The sequence below is a fragment of the Halichondria panicea genome, chromosome 1 (genome assembly GCF_963675165.1).
Source record: "Halichondria panicea chromosome 1, odHalPani1.1, whole genome shotgun sequence".
Taxonomy (NCBI): domain Eukaryota; kingdom Metazoa; phylum Porifera; class Demospongiae; order Suberitida; family Halichondriidae; genus Halichondria; species Halichondria panicea.
Window position 1 is genome coordinate 9,696,443 of NC_087377.1, and position 23,166 is coordinate 9,719,608.

The 23,166-nt window shown below is 40.2% G+C and overlaps 1 protein-coding gene and 2 long non-coding RNA genes across 4 annotated transcripts; 1 reads left to right on the top strand and 2 right to left on the bottom strand.

The window, feature by feature from the left end:
- Positions 1 to 98: 98 nt before the first annotated feature.
- Positions 99 to 22,809, top strand: LOC135344395 (uncharacterized). 2 transcript variants are annotated; one of them, XM_064541598.1, is made up of 8 exons: positions 99 to 245; positions 305 to 338; positions 14,109 to 14,474; positions 14,527 to 14,805; positions 14,861 to 14,946; positions 15,010 to 15,205; positions 15,278 to 15,784; positions 22,252 to 22,809. In XM_064541598.1, exons 1-8 carry the CDS (start codon positions 222 to 224, stop codon positions 22,509 to 22,511), a joined length of 1,752 nt encoding a protein of 583 aa, XP_064397668.1. In that variant the 5' UTR covers positions 99 to 221; the 3' UTR covers positions 22,512 to 22,809. The 2 variants fall into 2 exon arrangements, with proteins under 2 accessions (XP_064397668.1, XP_064397675.1); XM_064541605.1 differs by lacking the exons at positions 99 to 245; positions 305 to 338 and adding an exon at positions 12,950 to 13,723.
- On the bottom strand, positions 5,734 to 6,095 carry LOC135344839 (uncharacterized). The gene is made up of 2 exons (XR_010397557.1): positions 5,957 to 6,095; positions 5,734 to 5,907 (listed from the first exon to the last, which is right to left on the bottom strand). It is a non-coding gene; the product is annotated as an uncharacterized LOC135344839 (long non-coding RNA).
- On the bottom strand, positions 11,566 to 12,038 carry LOC135344918 (uncharacterized). Its single transcript, XR_010397586.1, has 2 exons — positions 11,923 to 12,038; positions 11,566 to 11,871 (listed from the first exon to the last, which is right to left on the bottom strand). It is a non-coding gene; the product is annotated as an uncharacterized LOC135344918 (long non-coding RNA).
- Positions 22,810 to 23,166: the final 357 nt, after the last annotated feature.

Below are 23,166 nucleotides of genomic sequence, written 5' to 3' on the forward strand. Positions count from 1 at the left end.
CTGCTGATTCAAGCCCTCCAAAGTCATAGTGTTTACTCCCCAACATGACGTAATTGGAAATGCATATTTAAGTAACTACCTTAGTTTTACCATAGATAGTAAAGGGTTACCTTTACTATCTATGGTTTTACATGCAACTTCCGGTCTTTGGCCATTCGACTGGTACGTCTGTATATTAGTTGAGATCTGGTTGAGCTGTGTGGTGATCTACTAAGCTAAAGATGCAAGTGACATTAAGCCCTACAGTAAGTGTAGATACGCAATTAGATCATAATACTGATTAATGCTGCTTTTCATTTTACAGATCCTCTGTTTGTTGGGGTGTCTTGCCTATTCTAGTAAGTCGTATTCATTTAATCACACCTAATTGCTAGTTAGAACAGATAAAGTTAGTTCATACGGTACTGTGCTTCTAGCTAAATAAGGCCACACCAAATTAATCTTATGTTTCACGAATTTTCGGGGATTTTAACCGGCCTTGAATCGAGGCTATCCATGCACGTGATACCGTATAGCGCGAAATTTTCGAGGCACTTATATTTCGTGGATTGGCCTCTAAAAGCCATTTCGTTGCACAATGTTCGCAGAATGACTGCTTACCGGAAGCCACGCCTTTAGATCTTGCACGTTATAGCAGGTAAAGAACGATTTTTGTGGACTTAATTTTCGTGTAGGATTGCTAACCCACGAAATCCACGAAAATTAAGCCCCTCGAAAATTTCGCGCTATACGGTATGTTGTACCTCCTCTGGGGGGGAGGCCAGTGCAGCTCAACTCAGCAAAAACGTATGACGTGGGCGGATAATTATTGCTCAATCAAAGTGTAATTAGGGTCTGTGACATCATAATTACTAAAGTCTATTTGCGTTGAGTTCGGCCCCGGTAGTTATGTGGTCAATTATGGCTTCATTTTATGCTTTATGTGGTTGACAGTCCATGCCAGGGACTCTTACATGGAAAATGCTAACTTTTAGCTGGTTGGAGCTAATCAGCTCTACAGCATAGAGATAGAAGCGCTTTCAAGGAATTCAATGGTATATGAAACTGAATTTCAGTGAAGTATGACAAAGTTATGCCAACTTTATGACGGTCAAACTCAACACAAATATACTTTACCTCCGTAGTAAAAATGTGTTGAGCTGGCATGCTGTTTACTATGAAGTCAATGTAAACTAATGCGTTTTTGCAGCCTCTGCATTCTGCAATACAAGCGCTGTTATTCTAAAGAAAAGAAGTTTGTGAAATATTGAAATAAGAGCTACACAATGGTTTTTGTCCCAGAGCATGCCGAGAGTAGATGGGCGTGCTCGTCCAGCCATAAAAGGTGGGGACGGGGTTTCAGCCTTATCTAGCATTCGTTCTGCTGTATCCCGTACTAACTATGCCGCGCCTCTAACCACAGAGCTCAGCTTGCTGCAGAGAAGGGGAGGAGCTGGGATTCCAAGGAATGCATTACGTATAAGCAGTCTGCAATTTGATTGGTGCTGCATGATTTTCTGCAGCAGAACGAATGCTAGATAGGGCTGAAACCCGTCCCCCCATTTTATGGCTTGGGACGGGCACGCCCATCTATGCAGAGAGTGACTGTCAGTGAGCTAGCTATACCTACTATATACACAGTAAGTGCAGTATAGAGCAGTAGTAGTAGAAGGTAAACTACTACTCAAGGATGTACCACCAGTTGTCTGTCACTATAGTATTCTGTAAAGTTCTCTAGTATCCAGTCCAGTTGTCCCAGCATAGATAGAGGAGAAGGGGATTGGCAATGGAAGTGGTTCACGTGATACTTCTACAATGAAGTCTATGTAGAGCTCAGAAACAATCCGTTTTCAGAGGAATGAACGACTCCCTGGTGGGAGTGACCCCCCGGTCATTCATGTGAGGGACTCCCCCAGGAGTGAATGACTCCCTATGCGCATGTTTGTTTGTTCTTGCCAATGTGATCCATTTCCAACAGGCCTCTCACAGATATCAGCCTTGAACTTGGTTGTATAATTATAGTGTAGTCACTACATAGTGCAGTCTTTTGAGGATGTACTTAGTAGCCGTCCGCTGAAATCTCTCAAAGTTAAATTTGGTGGGGAGTCATTCGTAACTAGTAGTCAGTGACCGGGAGAGTTTCCCGGGAAACTTATTGAGTCTAGTCATAGTCAATCAGAGGAGGCACGACAGGCGCGGTGCAGCTTAAGCAATAGTTATCCGCCCACGTCGTATGTTTTTGCTGAGAGTAATCAAGGCTAATTACTTCAGCTGCACCGCGCCTGTCGGACCTCCTCTGATAGTCAATGCATACTCAACTTTTCAAGGTATAATTATTGTCCGGATATTTATATGCCTCGAGGCGTAGCCGCACGAGGGATACGGTAAAGCTGACTGTGTGCCTGTGTGTCTATTCCAGCTGTAACTGCTCAACGGTTGTAATGCGACGAAAACTAACAGCTTCTATAGGCTTCAAGCCACATTCTCTTGGATTTTCATTCGTGGATTAGCAAACTAAATCTTCTTTCTCGAATTATGGCTAGTGGCTAGTTTGACTTACATCATTGAAGGCTGTTGCAGTCTCTTCAGAATCTTTCGTAGCATCATCTGTTCGCACAAACTTTCCATTCAACTTATGAGTTAGCCTTGCACTGAAGGGCCAGCTTTTTGTTAGCTACAAGAGTCAGAAAGAGCTGCTGAAGAAGCTAGCTTTTTTAGTAGCCATTATTAATTTTTGTGAACTTGCAGACATGCACACCCCTTATTCCTGGATGTAATGCGCATGCACGCTCAATACCACGTGTAAGAAAATTCATTTTGAACCCCAGATTGTGGCAGAATCAATTTTCTTTTTTGTTGAGGTCTACAAACCAACCGTTTCTGATGCATGTAACTCTTTTTAGACTGCTTGTTATAGATACTACTTTCTGTGATTGAATTCTGTGATTAAACTCTTTTTAGACTGCTTGTTATATAGATACTACTTTCTGTGATTGAATTCTGTCTTTAATACTTATCTCACAGACTACTGACTATGCCTTTGACAAAGGTTTGCTCCCACTGTTTGGCTATACAGGCCATTTAAGACGATCAGTATGCACTACAGTGCCTTTAGTCTATAGAGTAAATAAACGCAATTTGGTCTGTATTGGTACATATATAAATGTAAATATTTTGAGATTGGAGCATTTCTAAGAAAATATGACGATACTATTGTGTTGGTGAACAAATTATCTAAAACTCATCCAAAAAGATTTCCATGGCAACCAAAGGTGGTGGGTATGTGGTGGTTTATATAACACCAACATTTTCTATAGTGGACAATCGCTTAGCGATGGCAATCGTTTTTGGCTAAGGTATGGAACTTTGGCACAACATTCCTGAATAGACATTATGCATGGTAACATATAGCTTACGTAAGTACAAGTACTGAATTATGGGGTATTTTGGGTGCCCTTTCGCTTAGCGATGGAACTCAAGCAAATTTGTCGGCTAAGGTCTAATTGTTTTTGCACTTTAATTGTTAATAAAATTTCTATCTTTTGATACAAAAAATGTGTCCAGAAATACTTTAGTTCCGGAGATATTTGATGTTACACATCCCATTTTCACCTACAATAATTTCCCACTACAACAATTTTTGGGGAAATATTTTTGAATAATGTTGTAGCTTATTCATTCACTGCAATGGTATCAGCACAATTTCTTAGAATGTTCCAGTCTTGAGATACATTTAAGTTGCAACTACTCACCCTATTGTGGTTTTACTCTCAAAGCTGAAGGCACTGTATTAACTGTGGACACCCCTTTCTTGTGAAACAATCAAAGCACATTGCAAATTATTTCCCTCTTCTATAACACTCTAATACTTTTAAACGAAAGCAAAAACATGGCGAGAGGCAGTAGCAAGCACACGCTTGCAACACTCGTTATTAAAGCACTGGAGTGTCCGTTGTAATTAGAACAACAAAAATTTCCCAAAAGAATGTCCGGGGTAATTAGAAGTGTCCAATAAATTAGAAGATATACGGTACCTTAAGATTATCATGGCACAACAAAACTGTTGTTGTGCCATGCTGAGCTAGATCTGCTAGACTAATATAACTTAGTCATAATTATCATCTAGCAGGTATAATATTATAGCTACTAAGCTACCAGCTATCAGAGCTGCACACAAAAACAGACCCTCTAAAAAATACCTGTGCACAAAAACAGACTCTCCAAAAATAATACCTGTGCACAAAAATCAGAACCCCCCCCCACAACACGTGCATATATAGAAGAGGAAGAGGGATTGGTAACGGAAGCAGGGTCAAGATGGTCGTTCTTGTTCTTGGTTCTTGACCTTGGCTGAATATAACAGCTAGCGCTTGTGTTGTTCATTTGCTTGCTTGGAAAGTATAAATATAATAGTGCAGCCAGCCAGTACATCAACCTATATAGTCGCAAAAGGCTAATTTATGGTTTCAAAGAATGCAATAAAAGGTCAAAGGTTGCAACTAAATCCTGAATCTACGGTGGCTCTGGAGGTCGCGTCATGCGCCAATGTTTGTGACCTTTGACCTCAATATGTGCGCCAATTGTCTTGACATTTAACCTCCAGATATGCGCCATAGGCCGGTTGCATCTTGAACTTTGACCCATGTGTAATCTAAGACTGCTGTCTCTGAGCTGAGACTGTCTTTAGTAGTCTCGAATACCAGCCGTTTCTCATTGTAGCGTGGGAGGATGATCATCCTGTTAATCACGTGGATAATAACCTAGCCTCGATTCCAGGCCGCTCTCAGTTGAGAAAGACGGCCTGGTATACACTGTCTGCGCATGCGTCAGTTGCCCCAAGATTCTTGGGGATCGAGATATCTTAGTAAATTAGTTAGTATATTGTATATTTTACAATGATGTCATTGCACAAATCACAGCAGTTTTAATAAAATAACACAGCTACTTACAACATTTACGACCTAGACTAGTGACTAGTTTTGTTGTGATGGCTTCTACTTCTGTTCTGCTCTTGCTCAAGCTCTCTCCAGTGTTGAAAAGTCAGATTTTGTCTTCTTTTGTACTGTGGTAGAGTGGTAGGCGTTTTTCTGTCAGTACCGACCGGCTCTGGCAAATCTACTTGCTTCCAGACACTTGTTTGATGCCATCTCAGTAAGATCAGTGCTCCTCGTATGAGCCTAGAGTTGTGATGGCGATTTCTCTCTCTTGACACTAAATAGTTTAATCAACCACGTGGGTGACCATAGTACAAAAGGTTAATTGATAAATTACAAAGAGTTTTACTAACAAATTTACTATTGAATCCACCCACGCGCAAACAGTGGTTACCAGGCCCTCTAGTGAGAGGGGCTGGGATCGAGGCTAATAATAACCCACAATTTAGTGCACACTAAATAAAATTGAAAATTGTTATATGTGACAGGGCCTAGGAAAACCCCCCTTAACGCGGCACTAATTAAATTAAGCTATAGGTCAATTTAGTAGAAATGAAAAACATGGGCAAAAAATTTTTTTTTCACAGGTGCTAACTTCAACCCTTCCTCTACCTATCTGTAAAAATTTGGGTCTCTACAAAGCTTTAAACAGGTCTAGCGCGGACTTTGAAGAAACTCACCGAAAGTTCATTTTTTATAATGAAATTTACTGTCTACGTGAGGGGAAATACCCTGGGAATTTCCCTATTATTGTTAATTATTTTTAACAAATAAAAGATGACAACTTGTACAGGACTATTTCATCAGCCCAGTCTTACAATCATCAAGAGGAGCCAGGTATATTATAGCTCCACTTCTTAACAAACATAATTTAGCAACAGAAATAGATTAGAAAGAGCAGCTATCTAGCTAGCTAGCTTGGCGTAGATCCACTCTTGTTTCTTTAGATGTACGTATCCCGTGCCACTTGTCCTCATAAACACTCCATAACAACCTACAGATAAGTAGTAAGTTAAGATAGACACAATATCAATGTCACTTACATTCTAGCCAATAGACTAGCGTTTCTCAGGCCTCTGACACTTACCACCACCTGGGGGAACCATCAATATAAATGTTATACGACAATTCCACGCAGTTTCCTGGGCCCTCCATGATGTGATCACCCATCCCATCAGGCCTGTTACTACTAAGCACAATGGCAGTGATACCAGTACTAAATTAAAGGAGGAAAGCTTCTTATAAGGCTACTAATAAGTTGGATCAAGCCTTAGATCGATACGGACGAATACTAAGTGAAAGACTACCTACAATAGATCACTTAGGCTTCCTTTAAGCTGTATGAAGGACAGAGACACTTTCTGTAGGCTCCATACAAGTGAGGGATCTTTTATAAGACTGATACATTACACAGATAATAAGTACAAGCTTATAACAAGACATGAGAGCTTACCATTTGAGCGACGGGAGTCTTTGCCTCTTTAATTCTTCGAAGATCCTTCCTAGGTGCCAAGCAATTCAGCTACATAGCTATACTAGCTAGCTAGAGAGTCCTAGAACGCCTAGCCTTCATCTAACTAACTTGTCTTCTCCAGAACATCTTTTACGAAGCTTTATGAGTATACGGAAGTGCCCGGAAGGCAATAATTGAACTTCAATTATTCATGACGTTTGAGCGTTTTACTCAAGAGGGCGTTGCAATACCTTGGTAGCGTTCCCTCGAACATATCTCCGGATAGAAAATAGCTAGGAGGTCGATCTTGGTATCATTTTGAAGCTTAGAGAACGCTTTATCCGATTCAACAATAAAAATAAACTCGGGTACACCCGCGTTAAGGGGTGTTTTCCTAGGCCCTGTCACATATTCTTGAAAGCTATATATCTTACATTCTTGTGGGTAAGGCTCCAATGAATATACTCTTCTTGCGGGTAAGGCTCCAATGAATATACTCTACCAACATTCCGTCCGAGGACAGAAAAGTATGCCCAGAGTAACCAGACGGTTCTCTCCCTCCCACGCTTACAATGAGAACCGGCTGGTATTCAAGACTATGTCTTAGCACACTGTATAGGTCCCTAGGTTTATGATACCATAATATAGGCATAATATAGGAAGCAGCTATATTTGTACTCTCCTCCTTGTCAAGATCAGTGAATTTGAATATATTTGAGTACAAGTTGTGCTTTTTCTTCAAGGAATGCATTATAGTTTAAATACAAGTTGCGATTGAGGTACATACATTCATATGTGGTTCTTTAAATCTACAGGCGGGTTTACTATGTATAATTATTTCACAGAAGAGTTACATGGATGTAAAAGTACAGTAGAACCTCGCTAATCCGAATAGAGTGGGACCAGACCCCATCCAAATACATGAAATTTCCGGATGAACAGATGTCATTAATATTATTGACTATGAATATCATTAACGAAGACACTTTTGTACGTGTATTATGATATTACTGTGGCCAGAAGGGAAGCTGCTAGCTAGAATAGTCTTTATCTCAACTTTCTCTCCAATACAGTGAGTCTTGTGAGCTCTCTTTTCGTTTTCTTTGCAGTGGCCATTGTCTTGAGCAGTTTATCAATAAAATTATTGCTGATTCAGCTAAGCAATTTACATTGCGCATGCGCAGTACTCTATTCTACTGACAGCCCCTCCTCTTTTTCAGTTTGCCATTTTGTCCGGATTTGCGAGGTTTCGGATTAAAGGGGTCCAGATTAGCGAGGTTCTACTGTATAGCTATCGACAGGATGTAGGCTGTACGTGTGGGGCAAGTATCTCCATTTTGTGTTAGCATTTTCAGAATCCATTGACTAGCAGTGGGCTGGATGCCCACCCGGGGTACCAGATCAGATGACCTTTATCAACTCCTGGAACTGACTACAATCTACAGAAACAAGATCGTACAAGCAGCCATTAGATTATTTGTTGTAGTCACTTGGCTATGGCCATTGTCACAGACTAACATAGCTCTTATCTTTATATGTATTATATCACACTAGGCAAAATTATTGTATAAGTTTGGAATTGAGAATAGATAAGTGATGCCCATACTATGGGCCATAAAAGAGTTTGATGTCCCTGATGAAGCAGCTGCATGATTAGCCACAAAAACCAGGCATCAAAAATTAATATTTCACCTTAGTCAAAGATCAATAGAGCGGCGATTGGCACATAGAACATTAGACATTGGCGCTTGCCAAGAGGTCAAAAGTCACAACATTGGCGCTGTATCATTGGCGCAAGACGCGACTTCCAGGGCCACTCTTCTTTCAAGCTGATTAGTAGCGTTAAATACAGAATGTTATAGCCGAGGTCGAAGTTCGCGAATTGACTCAATTCTCTCATAAATTAGCCGCCCTTCTAGGATAGTGCAGTGGTAGCCTCGACAAGGCCGTATTTTAATACCGTAGTGCAGTTGGACTATGGTTGTACGTACATTGATTGTAATGATGAGCCACTTAGCCTGAGCTAAAGAAGAAGTTCCTTATTATAATTGTCCCTTCAGGATTCTGCAAATAACTGCTATGCTATGTGTACGTGTATCAGTGCTGAATCATTTCTTGACGTACAAGTAGCTGCAATAATGTAATGCGGAACACAATACAGAATTGTTCTCATGAAGGCAAATTTGTAACTATAACAGAGATAATTAAAGGTTATACATGCAGGGTGTGTGGTGATAGAAACAGTAAACTGTCAGATGAGGGGGTTTAATTAATGTCCGACGGTATCCACTGACTCCACCATTATCATAGAGTCCCTGCAATAAAGAATTACACCTAACATAATTGTTTTGACTTAACAAAGATGCGCACAAGTTCTACCGCCATATCTCATCGATCATTTAATAACTAAAACAAATCAAGAGTGCGTGCGTACTTTAATACGGTAGTACAAAGGTGAATAAGCCCTCACCTCAATAGAGCCAAAGGTATGTGCCTCTCATTTGAAAGAAGACAATCTGTCACGTCAACAAAACTGTATTATTGAGTGGATATCTATGTAAGCATGGCTACAATACTCCTAGCCTCCTCACAGGCCTTGAGAAAAGTACATGCAGCCTGCATGGGATCGAGGCTACAATACCTCTAGGTACTAGAGAATCATAAATACTCTATAACAGACTCAGCTTCTTGGCAGAAAATGATAACGCCACAGCCCATCTTGAAAGTAAACTCTGACCCCAGCTAACCTTCTGTCTTTAATTAGCGAGTCCAAACAAAAAATCTAACTTTATCTCTAAGCTACAGTGTCTGTAATATATGACCATCAGAAAGAGCTCACTTTCAGCTACAAAATGATATGCAACACTTGTGTTTACCTTCAAATTTGACTTCAGGACATCATGCTAAAACACGGAGGTAACGTACCCACTTTTTTATGGGAGGCGTGGCATATTTAAAATTAACCATTATCATATCTTTTAACCTAGAGCACCTACAAACATGCTGCAAAAACTAAAATGAAGCTAAATTTACGTGCTATAAGTACATTATATTGAACTTGACATCAATGAAAGATAGTAAAAAGAGCAGATGATACAAAAAGGACTTCTAAGTCTCCTTTCGTATGTAAATCAAACTGGTATACTGCCGGCCCGTAGACGAGAATCAGTCGATTCGAAATACAGCCATTCTTCACTTGAGGTAGTAGTTAGTAGTAAGTTTGAGGTGTTTACCAAACTTTCCAGGTATGTGGACCTACATTGTATAGTTCACAGTTACATTAGTAAAACCAGTAGGTTTTACATAGGATTGGCAGTGGGTTTGCCCGTGTTTAGCAATATTTCAATTATTTTGACTCATGTTCAAACTGTTCTATCTCTGCAGGGAAAGGCCACATCAAGGAACTGGCTAGACAGATAGTTTATTTAGCCTTTTCTCTCTTTGTATCTCTCATTTCATAATCCATGAACATTTTAATGAATGAATATTGTCATTTTAAAAATTGCACTATTTCGACGTTTCACCGCTCTTTGTCTAGACTCGCAAGCCGTCACTGTTGCAGGCGAACAGTAGACTGGTCAAACTCCGTGTTGAGACTCGTGTTGCACAGTCAGCATATCAGAAAATATTTTAAGTGGCTGCGGTTTTCGTGACGTCAGTATACTGCATGTGATACGTAGAGTTTTCTAGTGAAACGTTACTATCATTGATCTTGTGGTAACCGCATGCGGTTAGTTACCACAAATATCGTGGCAAACGTTACACGAGTCTCAACACAGAGTTTGATCAGTCTACTGTTCGCCTGCAACAGTGACGGCTTGAGAGTCTATCTTTGTCTGACTGACTAAGTAAGTAAGTAAGTGAGTAAGTAAGTAAGTTTCTTGCCCAGCATTTGCTCCAAGTACAGCCATCTCCAGGACATTCTGCACAGGGTTTCCAAACAACTACAACCTGGATTACAAAGCGCTTCTTCAGATTTGCGATTGCTTCCACGAGGTAGATGATCTCTCAGTCTCTATTTCTCTTACCTAGACAATTCCGCCATCTTTAATGACTAGCAATTGCCTTGTGGCCAAATAATAGATAGGCGTGGCTAAGAAACCGTGCGCCTAAAATCAGCTTTTCCAGAGTCTGCTTTTCTTCACACTGTTCAGCTCTAGCTCCCTTTCTCTGACAGGCATGCTATATGCACTGGCTAGATATCATGCTCTTAAAATGGCTGTCATTTAATACTGATTCACAAATTCAACATATCAAGCAATGATTACTCATTACTATAATTATTAGTCCAGAGATATTCGAGAAGATATCTGATTAGTCTTGTCTTCTCTTCTTGAACTTCTGTACTGCCTCTTGACGTTCCACTTATGCATGTCATGATACGTAAACTGTACTGACTGAAAAAGAAAGGGAATCCGACTAGAAAAACATTTGCAATGTGAAAAATTGCTAGGATTGGCCAGGGGAACCACCAAAAAGCGTGGAAACAAGAAATCAGACGAGAGCATAACTCCAATCCGTTACAACGTCATGAACATGTACATTATAGTGTGTTCCAGATCCATCTACCAGCTTCCATCCACCACATCATTCCATGCAGGTCACCAGTACGGTCCGTGCATGTCCCTATGCATGCATGGATGGACTTAGCCTCGAGACGAGGCCGGATTCGAGGCTAGGATGGACTGTGTATACGTGTACATACCTGTGCTCAACACTGCATGTATTAGGAACATAAATTCATCACAAATCATCATGATTATATGCCCGCACATTCCAAAATGGATGTATAAATATATAGGGATCGGTCATCACCCCACCAGTAAAAATTGCGTGGATTGGCTGGGAAAACATGGAAACTACCAATACATGTGAATGACGTTGTAACGGATTGGAGTTATGCTCTCGTCTGATTTCTTGTTTCCACGCTTTTTGGTGGTTCCCCTGGCCAATCCTAGCAATTTTTCACATTGCAAATGTTTTTCTAGTCGGATGTATACTATACTAGTATACATGTATGCTATAGTATATAGCATAGTTTCGTTTTCTTCTGTTCTAGATCTAGTGTTGTTCTAGCCTCGATCCCAGGCCGAGTTTTCGCTTTTATAACGGTTAGGCGAACAACTAGGCCTGGTACTAGTTGTCTGCGCATGCGTCAAATTTTCATTGTATTTGTGGTCGGCAAAAATATTTAATAAATCAATAATCGAAATTTGTACACAGAAAATGCAGAGTGAGTACACAAAAGATGCACATAGGGAGCTGCTTCACAAGGGCCTGGGGAGTTGCCAGTTGTGCTGCAGCACGATTGCAGTGACCCAGGGCAACTTCAAGATGATTGAATGCCTTCAAATTACGTTTCAAAATGATTTAGCAGGCTGCTGGACTTCTCTGATTCTAGGCCCCAACTCGTAATTCAGTTAAACTTTGCTTGAGAAAACGTAGATTCTCTTGATGCCTCTGAGCTACCCAGCAACGCTCGAACGAGCAGGTCATACTCCAGTCCTGTAAGTATAGGACAATATTAAAAGAAACCAAACACGGTTAAACCCTTACCTCAAACTGTCCAGTCTCGACCGTTAGTACAGCCAAGAGGAACAATGTTGGGATAGCTGGATAGTAGCCATTGCTCCTGTACAGAGAAGTAGACATTCTAAATACGTGTAGATCTAAATTTCTCGTATTAAACAGGTTATAGTGTCGTTGTCGACGAGCTGATTGATGGCAGCACCAAGTTCTCTAGCTCACACTCTTCACTTGATCCACCATATTAATGATGATACTATAGTCTACCTAGATCTTACCAAACATGAACAAGACTTGATAGAATATCTGACCTTAACAAGCTTGACAAAGCTTTATACCTCTTCCCTTGTTGTTCAGTCTTCAGAATAATGTTTTCTAAGCTTGAGAAGCTTCAGCTAAGAGCCATTCCAATCGATTCCAATAATGATAAAACGGGAACTGACTTCTATAGTACACGAATATAAATGTCACGAAAGTGAACGAGAATATCCATTCGTCAGAATCTGACGAACGACTGACGCATGCGCAGACAACTAGTACCAGGCCTAGTTGTTCGCCTAACCGTTATAAAAGCGAAAACTCGGCCTGGGATCGAGGCTAGTGTTGTTCAGGCACTGCAAATAATCACTAACTAGATTCAAAATCAGCACAAAGCTAGTAGGCTTGTATTTAATGTGGGTATGTAGACAAGTAGCTTCAAAAATACATGCAAACTATCACCAGTGTTGGTAATAAAAAGGAAGCGCTATGTATAGCAGTAAGACAAGAAACACAATAAATTTCACAGCACTCGCACATTTATATCAAAAGAAATTTTCACTTTAAACAGCACAGTAGTTTCTGCCACACCTACAACTGTACTTTTGAATGAAAAAGTGGTGATGTAATTTAATGACCTTTGGACTCGCTACTTTAATGGCTAGTAAGCTTATTCGTCTGGGGCGCGATAGCTCATGTTTATGGAGAGGATCAAGCTATTGGTGGTGTATAAACCCAGGGGGAACTCAGTTTTACATGTAAAACATGGGCCACGTGGTGTTTTAATTATTGACCCTGCACAGAGGAGGGAGGACACGATTAACCTTAGCTAATAATTAGCTAATTATCGCAACCTTTTATTTGAACGATTTATCTTTTATTCTTTATAACCTCTACATATTACACAAGAGCTAGAGCAAAGTAAGCCTTTTCTCCTACTGGAGATACCCCTATAGCCAAGTTGTCAGGACCTGAAGGTAATAGGACCCCTATCAGAAGCACCTCAAGTACTCCTATCTCCAAGATCCCTGTGAGAAGCATCACAGGCACTCCGATCTTGTCTCTGTGAGAAGCACTCTTGATCCTGTCTCCAGGATCCCTATGAGGAAGCACCCCTAGTGGGAGTATCCCGGTTTTAATTTTCGTGTTACTTCTCTGCCCTCGAAAAACGTGACATTTTGCACCTCACGAAAATCTCCCTCTATACGGTATGCACAGACAGAGCATAATTATATGCTTGTGGCCCATTAGCTTGGCTAGCCTGTGCAAATTGTTCACCTATTATCAAATTATTTATTCAAACACTTGATCAGTGTATTATTCAACTTCATCAGCCTATTATTCAAATTGATTACATCTATTATTCAAAATAATTATTCAACTTACACAGCAGCAAAATAAAATTATTAATTAAGTCATTATTTTAGGTTTTGTACTATAATTATAGTTATTGCCCAGCACTCAGGCATTATGTTGCTCTAGTGCAATTAGCTTCCTTCAGGAGAAAGAAGGCCTGCTATTCTAATTCATGCTACTAAATTCTTGGGTTTTCTTCCCACAACTAGTGGAAAAGGTATATAGTACCCGGGACCAAATGAGTTATTGGGTGGGAGGGTAGGGCATAAATCCAAAAGCAGATTTCATCCACTGCATTTACACACAGTGCAACATGCCGTACAAATGCATGTATTACATTGCGCTACATTACTAGGCATGCATAATGCAGTGCAATATATACATAACAATATCGATATAATTATGTATGTAGAATTTTCTGGTGGATATTATTGTTCTGATAACATTCCACATTTTTATAGCCTCGCACTTATAATAGGCCACAATAATACTTTCTCACTTACCCCACAGGATGCGGGTGGAACACATGTGCATGCACAAATCTACTTCATAGTTTTTGTGGCCTTATACACGGCCATCATGTTATACTATGCTACATGTAGGAACTGCTGTTGGGAGTCTGACCTCGACCTCCATGCCCCTCTCAGCCAATGGAGTCCTAACATTATGTCCAGATGTTCCCCTCTCCATCACCTGCTCACACAACAACACTGCTAGTGGTTCCACTCGCTGGAGGATTACCGGAACCACCACACAAAACTGTAATGCTCTTCTGAGTCACGATCCCCCTGACAACGAGGCTTGTGGTCCATTCATAATCACCTCAACCAGTAACATGGACTCTGTACTGAGCTCCACTGCTGAATTAGTTGCTGTCCCTGAGACACTGGATGGAGCTATGGTTGAGTGTTTGGACGGCGCTGGTAGTGTTGCTGAGTCCTTGGGGATCATCACTATTCAAGTTGTAGGTGAGTCAAGACTGGCTTTTATTGGTACGGCATGCATGTCTTTCTCTTTCAGATCCCACCCCTACTCCTACTTTTGTGTTGTACTCTGTTGATTCTGAAATATTAGGTAGCTTGACAATTAATGTGACCAGTATCGGTGCTTATGGTACTGGTGTTACTTATTCTGGTACTGTGGTGAGAGGAAATGGCTCAGTTCACACGGGTGGTAATATGCTCAATGTGTCGGGTCTGGACTACACTTATAATCACAGTATACATATTATGGGTGCCAGTAATGTGTGTTCTGGACTGCAGAGAAACAATCAGTTCAGCTTTTCCTTCAACATATCAGGTAATTAAACTATATATATAGAGACATGCTGGATGCTATAGTTACTTGCATGCAGAAATTTCCATCATTAAACTGTCTCACTTCATCACATGCTCCAACCCCGCTCTTCCTATCACCTTAACTTGGGACGTTGATCAAGGAGTGAGTTATGCCTGATCTGTTTGAGTGTTGTATACTATCATATATATATAATTATTTATACAGAAGCGATTTTCCACTGATTTAGCAGATCCACTCCAACCTCCTGTGGTTGGTATACCAATCATAAGCTTTGTGGGGGGTACTGTTAGCTCAGCTTCACCCTATACCCTCTCCAACCCAATTGTGGGCGACATGTACAATTTAACTGTGGCTGTTCGTAATGCTGCTGGAGTGGCGACACGAACAAATCTTATTAAAGGTATATATAATATTATATATTCATTGATCGTTGCGCATGTGCTCTAATGTCGGTGCATTCGGCCTTATATAGTTTCTGCAATTGACATTGATGTTGGCACAGTTGCCAGTCAACGTTGCTTGAGTGTCATCGTCAGATCAGAATGCTCCGAGGTTGTTACCTCAGGGGACTTCAGTGTGATTCTTACATATTTGGTTGAGGCATGTCAAACTGTAACCGACTTTGCCAACTCCCAAAGTGTGACTAGAGTAATTACTACACCGGCTGGTGTGTGTATCCCTGTGGAAACTAGATCAATCAAAGAACTTTGTTACACTGCCACTCTCAAGTATCAAAGTACAACCATTACGATTCAAACAAACATGGAATTGCAAAGTTGTCTGGTATTTGCTCTGACAGCTCAGTTGGGGTCAGGGGTCACCTTCACACTCAACCGTGCAGCCGACAACAGTGGAGCAGTAACTCACACCACTGTTGCCACACTGGGATGTGCTAATAGTGCTTTTATACTCTCTAGAGATGAGAATGTGCTTTGTCGTGACGGTGTCTGGGAAATAAATGGAAATATCTCATGTTCTGGTAAAGTTCTGATAAATTAGCATAATAGGTACTAGAGTATTGGAAATAATACTATTAGGCCATAAATGTCCATTTTTGCCGTTACATTGAGTTTTGTGTTCTCAAGGTGAGTATTATGGTCTTGAATCATAATACAGTGGCTTACAGAACAGTCGTCACGGTAAACTTGGCTGTCGACTGTGTGTGTGTCTGTTCCAGCTGTAACTGCTCAACAGTTGCAATGCACATGTATTATTATACATGGTATTCATGTCATGTACGTAACAAGATTGAATTCTGGTAACCAATTTTTCTCCAATAGAGCCTATTTAATTTTGTTAAACTCACCTATATAGGAAGGAAGGCTTTGACTTCATATAATACAGGGAAGCTACAATCCTTTCTCTGAATAACTAGTAACAACAAGTTGACAAGTAATTTAGTGATACATTTTGAGAACTCAATGATTGCCTCACTCAGCAATATTTAGGCTCACGTGATGTTGTCTGGCTTTAATATCACGTGACAGGTAACTTCCACTTTAGACATCGAGTTGCAAGAACTCTGAAAACGTAGTCTCGCGCAGCCAGCCCCGGATGTTTTCTATTTGAACGCTAGGTCGATAACATGGGTCTGGTGAACTTCCTATGTAGAAGTTGTGTCGACACGCCAAAGATTTCTTGGTGTGTTAACTGCTGCGGTCAATTGGAGGCAAAAAGAAAGAAAAGAAGTTATGCAAAGCAGCCTCTTGTTTCCCAACTTGCTACAGTTTCCAGCTAGATCAACTGACAATAACGGCTTATTTATGCTGTAAGTCAGAAGATCACAGAAAGAGAGAGAAGTTTCATGGGTAATTGCACAAAAGCAAGAGCCGTATGAGTTGTAGGTATTTAGCTTCAAGGATGTCTCCTACTAGACCTAAAACTATATAGTGGCAGTACTGCAAATAAGATTTGATTTGATCTTTTGCTCTGAGAACTTCCCCCAAAAGTTCATTATTCACTATTTTTGGGGTGTGGCCTAAATTAATGGCCACACCCATTGTCAGTGGAGTTGTCTTACTGTACAGTAATGACTTGTTATTCACTCAGTCAGTTCCTGTGTTGTATTGTTTACTGTTTAATTATACATGCATGAGTTCTTATTACTAGTTAACACTTCTTTTGTATAGGTCTATCTTATTGCTTTGTGCTCTAGCTCGACGGCCAGCTCCCTATAGCGGCGCCCTTTGTGTATGGGAGCCTCTGCTCCACTGTCTTTGTTGTCTTAGTATTTACCGTCTATTTACCGTCTATGTTTTGTGCATACTGTCAGTTGTTGATCTATGGTTGAATGTTATTAATTTTAATCTTGAACTGCTGCTCGGTGCACGAACTCAACATCTACAATTAATGCACCTATAGTATAATTATAGAAACCACTGGTGATAGTAAATAGTGGTCACAAATAATATTATTCATGGTTGATGACCGCAGTGTGGTTACAATAATTGTGAAAACCACAGTTCTACAAATAAATTATGTACATGTAGTCCTGGTGCTTAGTGCTCAAATCTGTATGGATCTACACATGCAAGAAGGAGAGAAGCTATAGCAACGAGTCACTAGAAAGATCCAGACTGAGCTTAAACCAGGCATGTTATGTTTCAAGGTTCTCAATGGATTCAGTTCTCAGAGCAAAAGATCAAATCAAATCTTATTTGGGGAAAGTGATGAGGGGTAGCCTCGATCCAATTGAATGCTAGGTCGCCTCCTCGGCCTGGTATTGATTGTATCTGGGCGTGTATCTGGGCATGTGCTGTGGTTGCTGTGGTTGCTCAGGTATTCGCTCAAAACAAGTGAATAGAAACACTAATAGTGTATGTAAGCATACTTACTCCGTAAAATCAATTAAATCATAGATATAGGCTTAGCTAGAGTGTGAGGAGCTGTCTTGTGCGAAGGAAGAAGGAGCATCACTCTTGTGAAAGAACAGACCTAGGTTCTCAAGTTTCTGCTATCAGTTGGCTACCTTTGTCTTTGATTGACTACACAATTTAATACTAGCACTTGATTAGACCATTGATTGCCAGATACACTTGGTAGAGTCTATCCTCAGACTCTGGCCATCGATCTCTTGTATACTATGCTCAGGGGTGTCCACAAGTGGCTGGGCCTGGGATGTATTGTCAAATCGAGCAGAAACTTGAGAACCTAGGTCTGTTCTAGTTGGGCGGAGTCCAACCAACGCTGCGCTCTGGGTTGGGTATCAGTACATGTAGCAGTTTTGTTCCACCGGTACTTGAGACAGAGTATGAATATTGTTTAATCTTTAAGTGGCTGACAACCGCGCGCATGGCTCAGGGGTGCGATATAAAGAAATCAATTAACTATTTGGATGGCTATTCTAGCTGACTGGATCTAGCTATAGTTGTTTTGGAATTCAAGAAAGACCTCAGACTCTTAGAGAAAGTAGAAGAATACTGTAGCCTGTAATATAAGATTTAGTACAGGCAGAAATAAACTTTTTCATAATAGTTAGACATCTAGCACAAGGAGAGGTACAGCCAGCTATAAGACTACCCCAAGGCTTCTGAGAAGCTTTTCGAAGACCAAAGAAGGCATACATAACACAGGTTTTGTCCAAACTAATGATCTAATCTTATTGGTAGCACAACAAAACTTAAAACAAAGACAAGTCCTTTTAATTAATTAATACATACTGTTCAAGCTTCATTCATAGATGCTAAGATAGACTATGCTTCTTTTCTAGTAGCCTAGATATCCAGCAGGAGCTGTTTCTGCATTCTCCAGAGAAATACAGTGTCCCAGCTCGCCTTGTCAGCTAAATTGAGCTGTAAGGTTTCCCACTTGAACGCAGCAATCTGATTGGGCTGCAAATTTCTTGCAGTGGGAACAAAACTGCTACATGTACTGATACCCAACCATGAGCGAAGCGTTGGTTGGACTCCGCCCAACTAGGTCTGTTCTTTCACAAGAGTGATGCTCTTTCTTTCTTCGCACAAGACAGCTCCTCACACTCTAGCTAGCTAATCTATGACAAACTAAACTTGCAAAGAATAGACCTATGACACGGAGTTCTTTGTGATTTAACGGTGATTTTACAGAGTAAGTATGCTTATACATACACTATTAGTGTTCCTATTCGCTTCACCTTGCTCAGGTATTCGCTCGTTTTGAGCAAATACCTGAGCAGCTACAGCACATGCCCAGATATACAATCAATACCAGGCCGAGGAGGCGACCTAGCGTTCAATTGGAGACGGATCGGCCTGCGATCGAGGCTAGATGAGGGGCTGATGAGAAAGTACTAATCTATAGTTTGCCTGTGGAATTATGGCTAGTTTGACCATTGATAGTAGAGGAAGAGGGATTGGAAACGCCTGTGATTACAGTAAACAACTGCATTGCTCTTGCTCCGTAAATTATCGTATAATACTACACTCACAATAAATAACAAATGGCAGTCAAAGCAGTTAGAGCAGCTATTAGCAGTTATTCTGGAGGACGAGGAATTCCTATAGTCTTCCTATTGGACACTCCAACGTTTAAAGATTGAAAGAAACTGAGGAGAAGATTAAGAAAACAATATAGATACTATAGTTTAGCTGTTTTTATGTGCAATGTTTTTATACTAATCATCTATATTCAGTTCATACTTCACATACATGACATACATGTAAATCAGATGATATGGCCAACAGATATATAAACTGAAAATAAATCTATCTATAGTGTCTTGGGTGAGATTAAGAAGGGGTTTTCTGTCTTCGTTCTTACTTAATCTTCGAGGTCGAAACTTTGCGGCATCTACACATGTGCAAAAAGGAAGTTGAGATGGTGGAAAGTAGTTCAAGCCACAATATAAACCCTAAGTAATGAGTACCACTAACAATTAAATGCACATATTCATCCAACACCATGAAATAATTACACAAAATGTGCGCATAATCGTAAAAAAGGATACATTTCTCCATCAATAACCAATAAATTACATTGTTCAAGCCATTCAGATGAACGAGTAGGCCTAGAATTAGCTTAACTTGGTCTAAGGAAAGATTCATGAAAGCCTGGAAAATTACACAAAGTAATTTTTTAACGTAGTAAAAAAAATTGTTTTTATTCCTTACTTTTACTGCATCTTTATCACCAGTAAGTATCACTTAAGCTTCCTACGACTTAGATATGGCTACTGTGTCGACTAAGCAGAGTTTCACTAAGAAGTGTACTGTTCACATTTATCAACAACAATTATTGGCAGTAGATCTAGATACACATGGTTCAGCGGAAGTGACGTTTTTACTAGCAACATGTAAGCGTTTCCAATCCCTCCTCCTCTACTATCAATGGTTCATGGTTTGACTCACAGTGAAGGCCTCTTCAGAATCTTTCATAACATCCACTAAAGTACTAGCTGTTTGTTAGCTGTAAGAGCCAGAAAGAGCTGCAAAGCTGTACTGCATGCTATAGCCGTCAACCTATCGTTATTTTAGAGAAATGGGCCTGGGGGAACCCTTGATCCCACCCCTTTTGTTGACAGGAAATGCAATAATGATCCAGAGGGGAGGCCGGACATCATTTGAACTTTCACTAATTAATGACATTCCAGGCCAAATTGCTTTTCGTTTTTTGCTGACTCAGCAGTAAAACACGACTGCATGGATCTAGCTAGCCTCGGTCCCAGGCCGATTTTTTTTTAATAGAACGAAGTTGAAAAATACTGCCTGGTATTGATTGTATCTGGGCGTGGCAGGAACCGGAAACAAAAGCAGAGATTCTTTACATTTTGTTTCCTGCTTTTTTTCTGTAATACTAAAGGTGTACGTAGGGCATTTTACTCCCGTAAAAGTTACAGTAATTTAGCTCCGTGTCATGTTCTCAATTTATAGCTAGCTAGCTATGGCATGCAACGCGTTGTCTTGTTTGAAGCAAGATGGCCTCACTCTCATGGCAGAACAGGCCCAGGCTCTCAAGCTCCTGTTTAAGGGAAGGGACGTGTTTATCTGGTTCCCAACGGGGTATGGCAAGTCTCTCTGCTATATCAGTTGCTACCCTTTTTAATGGACTACAAGCTAGGTAGGACCAAGGCTCCTCCTGTTGACAAAAGTGTTGTTCTTGTTAATTGTCTCTTCCCTTGTATCTCTCATCATGAGACTCACGATTGACCAGATCAGGAGTCTGAACAATAGAGGTGTTTCTGCTGCCATCCTCAGTAGCAATAAAGGAATTGACAAAGATTTGGTTGCTACTGCCAAAGAAGTGTCTTCTGGGAAGTATTTCCTGCTGTATACTGCCCCAGAGGCTGTTGTTGAAGACCACTGTTGGAGGATTCATTTTTTGTTGTACCACGAGTCAATGTATTAAAAAACCACGCCCAGATCACGCCCAAATACAATCAATACCAGGCCTAGTAGGCGACCTAGCGTTCAATTGGAGACGGATCGGCCTGGGGTCGAGGCTAGGATCTAGCTTGTATGGCTATTATGTGCTGATAGGGTTAGGTCCAGTAACCATCACAGACACCAAACACAGATGCAGCGACAGAAACCATGCAGAAACATTGTTAGTTGCCCTCTATAACATGTACTCGTGATTATAGGCCGCCCAACTTTTAGAGGGCGTCTGAAATATAAGACTAGCAGAAGTACAGTAGACGCTACTGCTGAGTCAGCAAACACGAAAAGCAATTTGGCCTTGAATGTCATAATTAGTGAAAGTTCAAGTGAAGTCTGACCTCCTCTGTAATGCATCAGTTTTATTATTCTACATCTGATCAGATAGTGTTTTAATAACTGTGTCAACAATAATTGCATAACATTATATTACTTCTTCTATATAATATTATACCGAAAGAAAAACATGGCGAGAGCATTAGCACAGTGCAGCTTGTAACACTCGTTATGTCTTGTGTCAATGCATGATGGTCAGTTGTGCTGTGTTTTGTCTACATCTTAATGTAACCTTTTTTGGAGAATACATGCACCGTATATCTTCTAATTTATCGGACAGCAAAAAATAATTATTTTGGAAATTATCTGGGTATAATTGGAACAGATTTTTATAGAGCATGCAAAGTGTCCGGAATAATTAGAACAAGCAAGCAGCTGCATGCGAGCTAGCTAAGTTTAATAGAACAAGGTACGACTGAATAGTTGCAATAGCTATCTAAAACTAGCTCTCAAAGCTATCTAACTGCAGCACTCTTAAGTCTTACTTGCCGTCTATGAATGAAACTCAACTTTTCAAGGGTATTGTCCGGATATTTAGAACAAATGTAATATTAAAGCACTGGATTGTCCGTTGTATTAGAACAACGAAAATTGCCCAAAAGAGTGTCCGGGGTAATTAGAAGTGTCCGATAAATTAGAAGATATACGGTAATCGGATTTTTTTACGAGAATATACAATTAAAGAATTTCTTGAAAAAATTATATTTTATCAGGCTAAAAACATCACCGATGCTCATGCTTCATTTTCTACTTTTCGCAGAATTATCGTTTGATGTGAAGTTGATACTAGCCCTTATCCTAACGTTCCTGGTGACCCTGGTTGTTGGAGTTTCCATTGGTGTCGTCATTGTACTTGCAGTGATCAAATATAGGAGGTCTAAGAAGATAACTCCGCAACTGACTGAAACGGAGATGATACCACCACAGCCTGTGATATATGAAGAAATTAAACCAGACCCACACACTTGCAGGAACCTCGCTTATGAGACATTTAAACGTCATGTGTCTGCAAATCAGTAACCTGTATAAGCATGCAGCCTTATATACAGCTAGAACTCTAAGCTTTTTATGTGTTTGTAACAAAGGCTATCTGGCCTGCTATTTAGTTAGATTCAACTAGATTACTTTCACAGTAAATATTGACATTAACATGTGTGTTCTTATCACTATCATGTGTCAATCACATGACACTTACATAATACATAAATTAAATGAATAAGATTACAATGAATAACATAACTAGAATAGGCTATCATCACATGTTGTAAACTATGTACATGATTCACAGTTTTCAGTATCAATCACTTTGCTTTGTTCAGTTGTCAAATGCAACTCCTGTTTTAAACGGCTGTCTCATATTTGGTTCCGTCTCACAATACCCTCTTCTACCTTATATGAGCATGCGCAAGAAGAGCAAAAATTGCAGCATGTGTAATTGTCACATCATGTTGAAAGCATAAATCACAATTCTCTCCTTATAATTAATAGAGTATATACTGATTCATTATCTTTGGTATCGAAAAGTTAGTCATTAGATTCAAGGTAAGCTTATGGTCACTTTTTAGCCACAGCTATTTCTTAAACGCAGCTATAGCTAGCTAGCCATTTTGCTACCGTAGAAACAGGGTTATTAGCACATGGGGTCAATAGCAGAGCTCTATATACAGTAGACTCT

Bases quoted from the DNA above. Each gene is read 5' to 3' on its own strand.
- LOC135344395 (XM_064541598.1), top strand. From the start codon at position 222: ATGCAAGTGACATTAAGCCCTACA. The intron at 14,475-14,526 runs GTGAGTCAAGAC...TTTCTCTTTCAG, and splicing joins CATCACTATTCAAGTTGTAG to ATCCCACCCCTACTCCTACT. The intron at 15,206-15,277 runs GTATATATAATA...GGCCTTATATAG, and splicing joins ACGAACAAATCTTATTAAAG to TTTCTGCAATTGACATTGAT.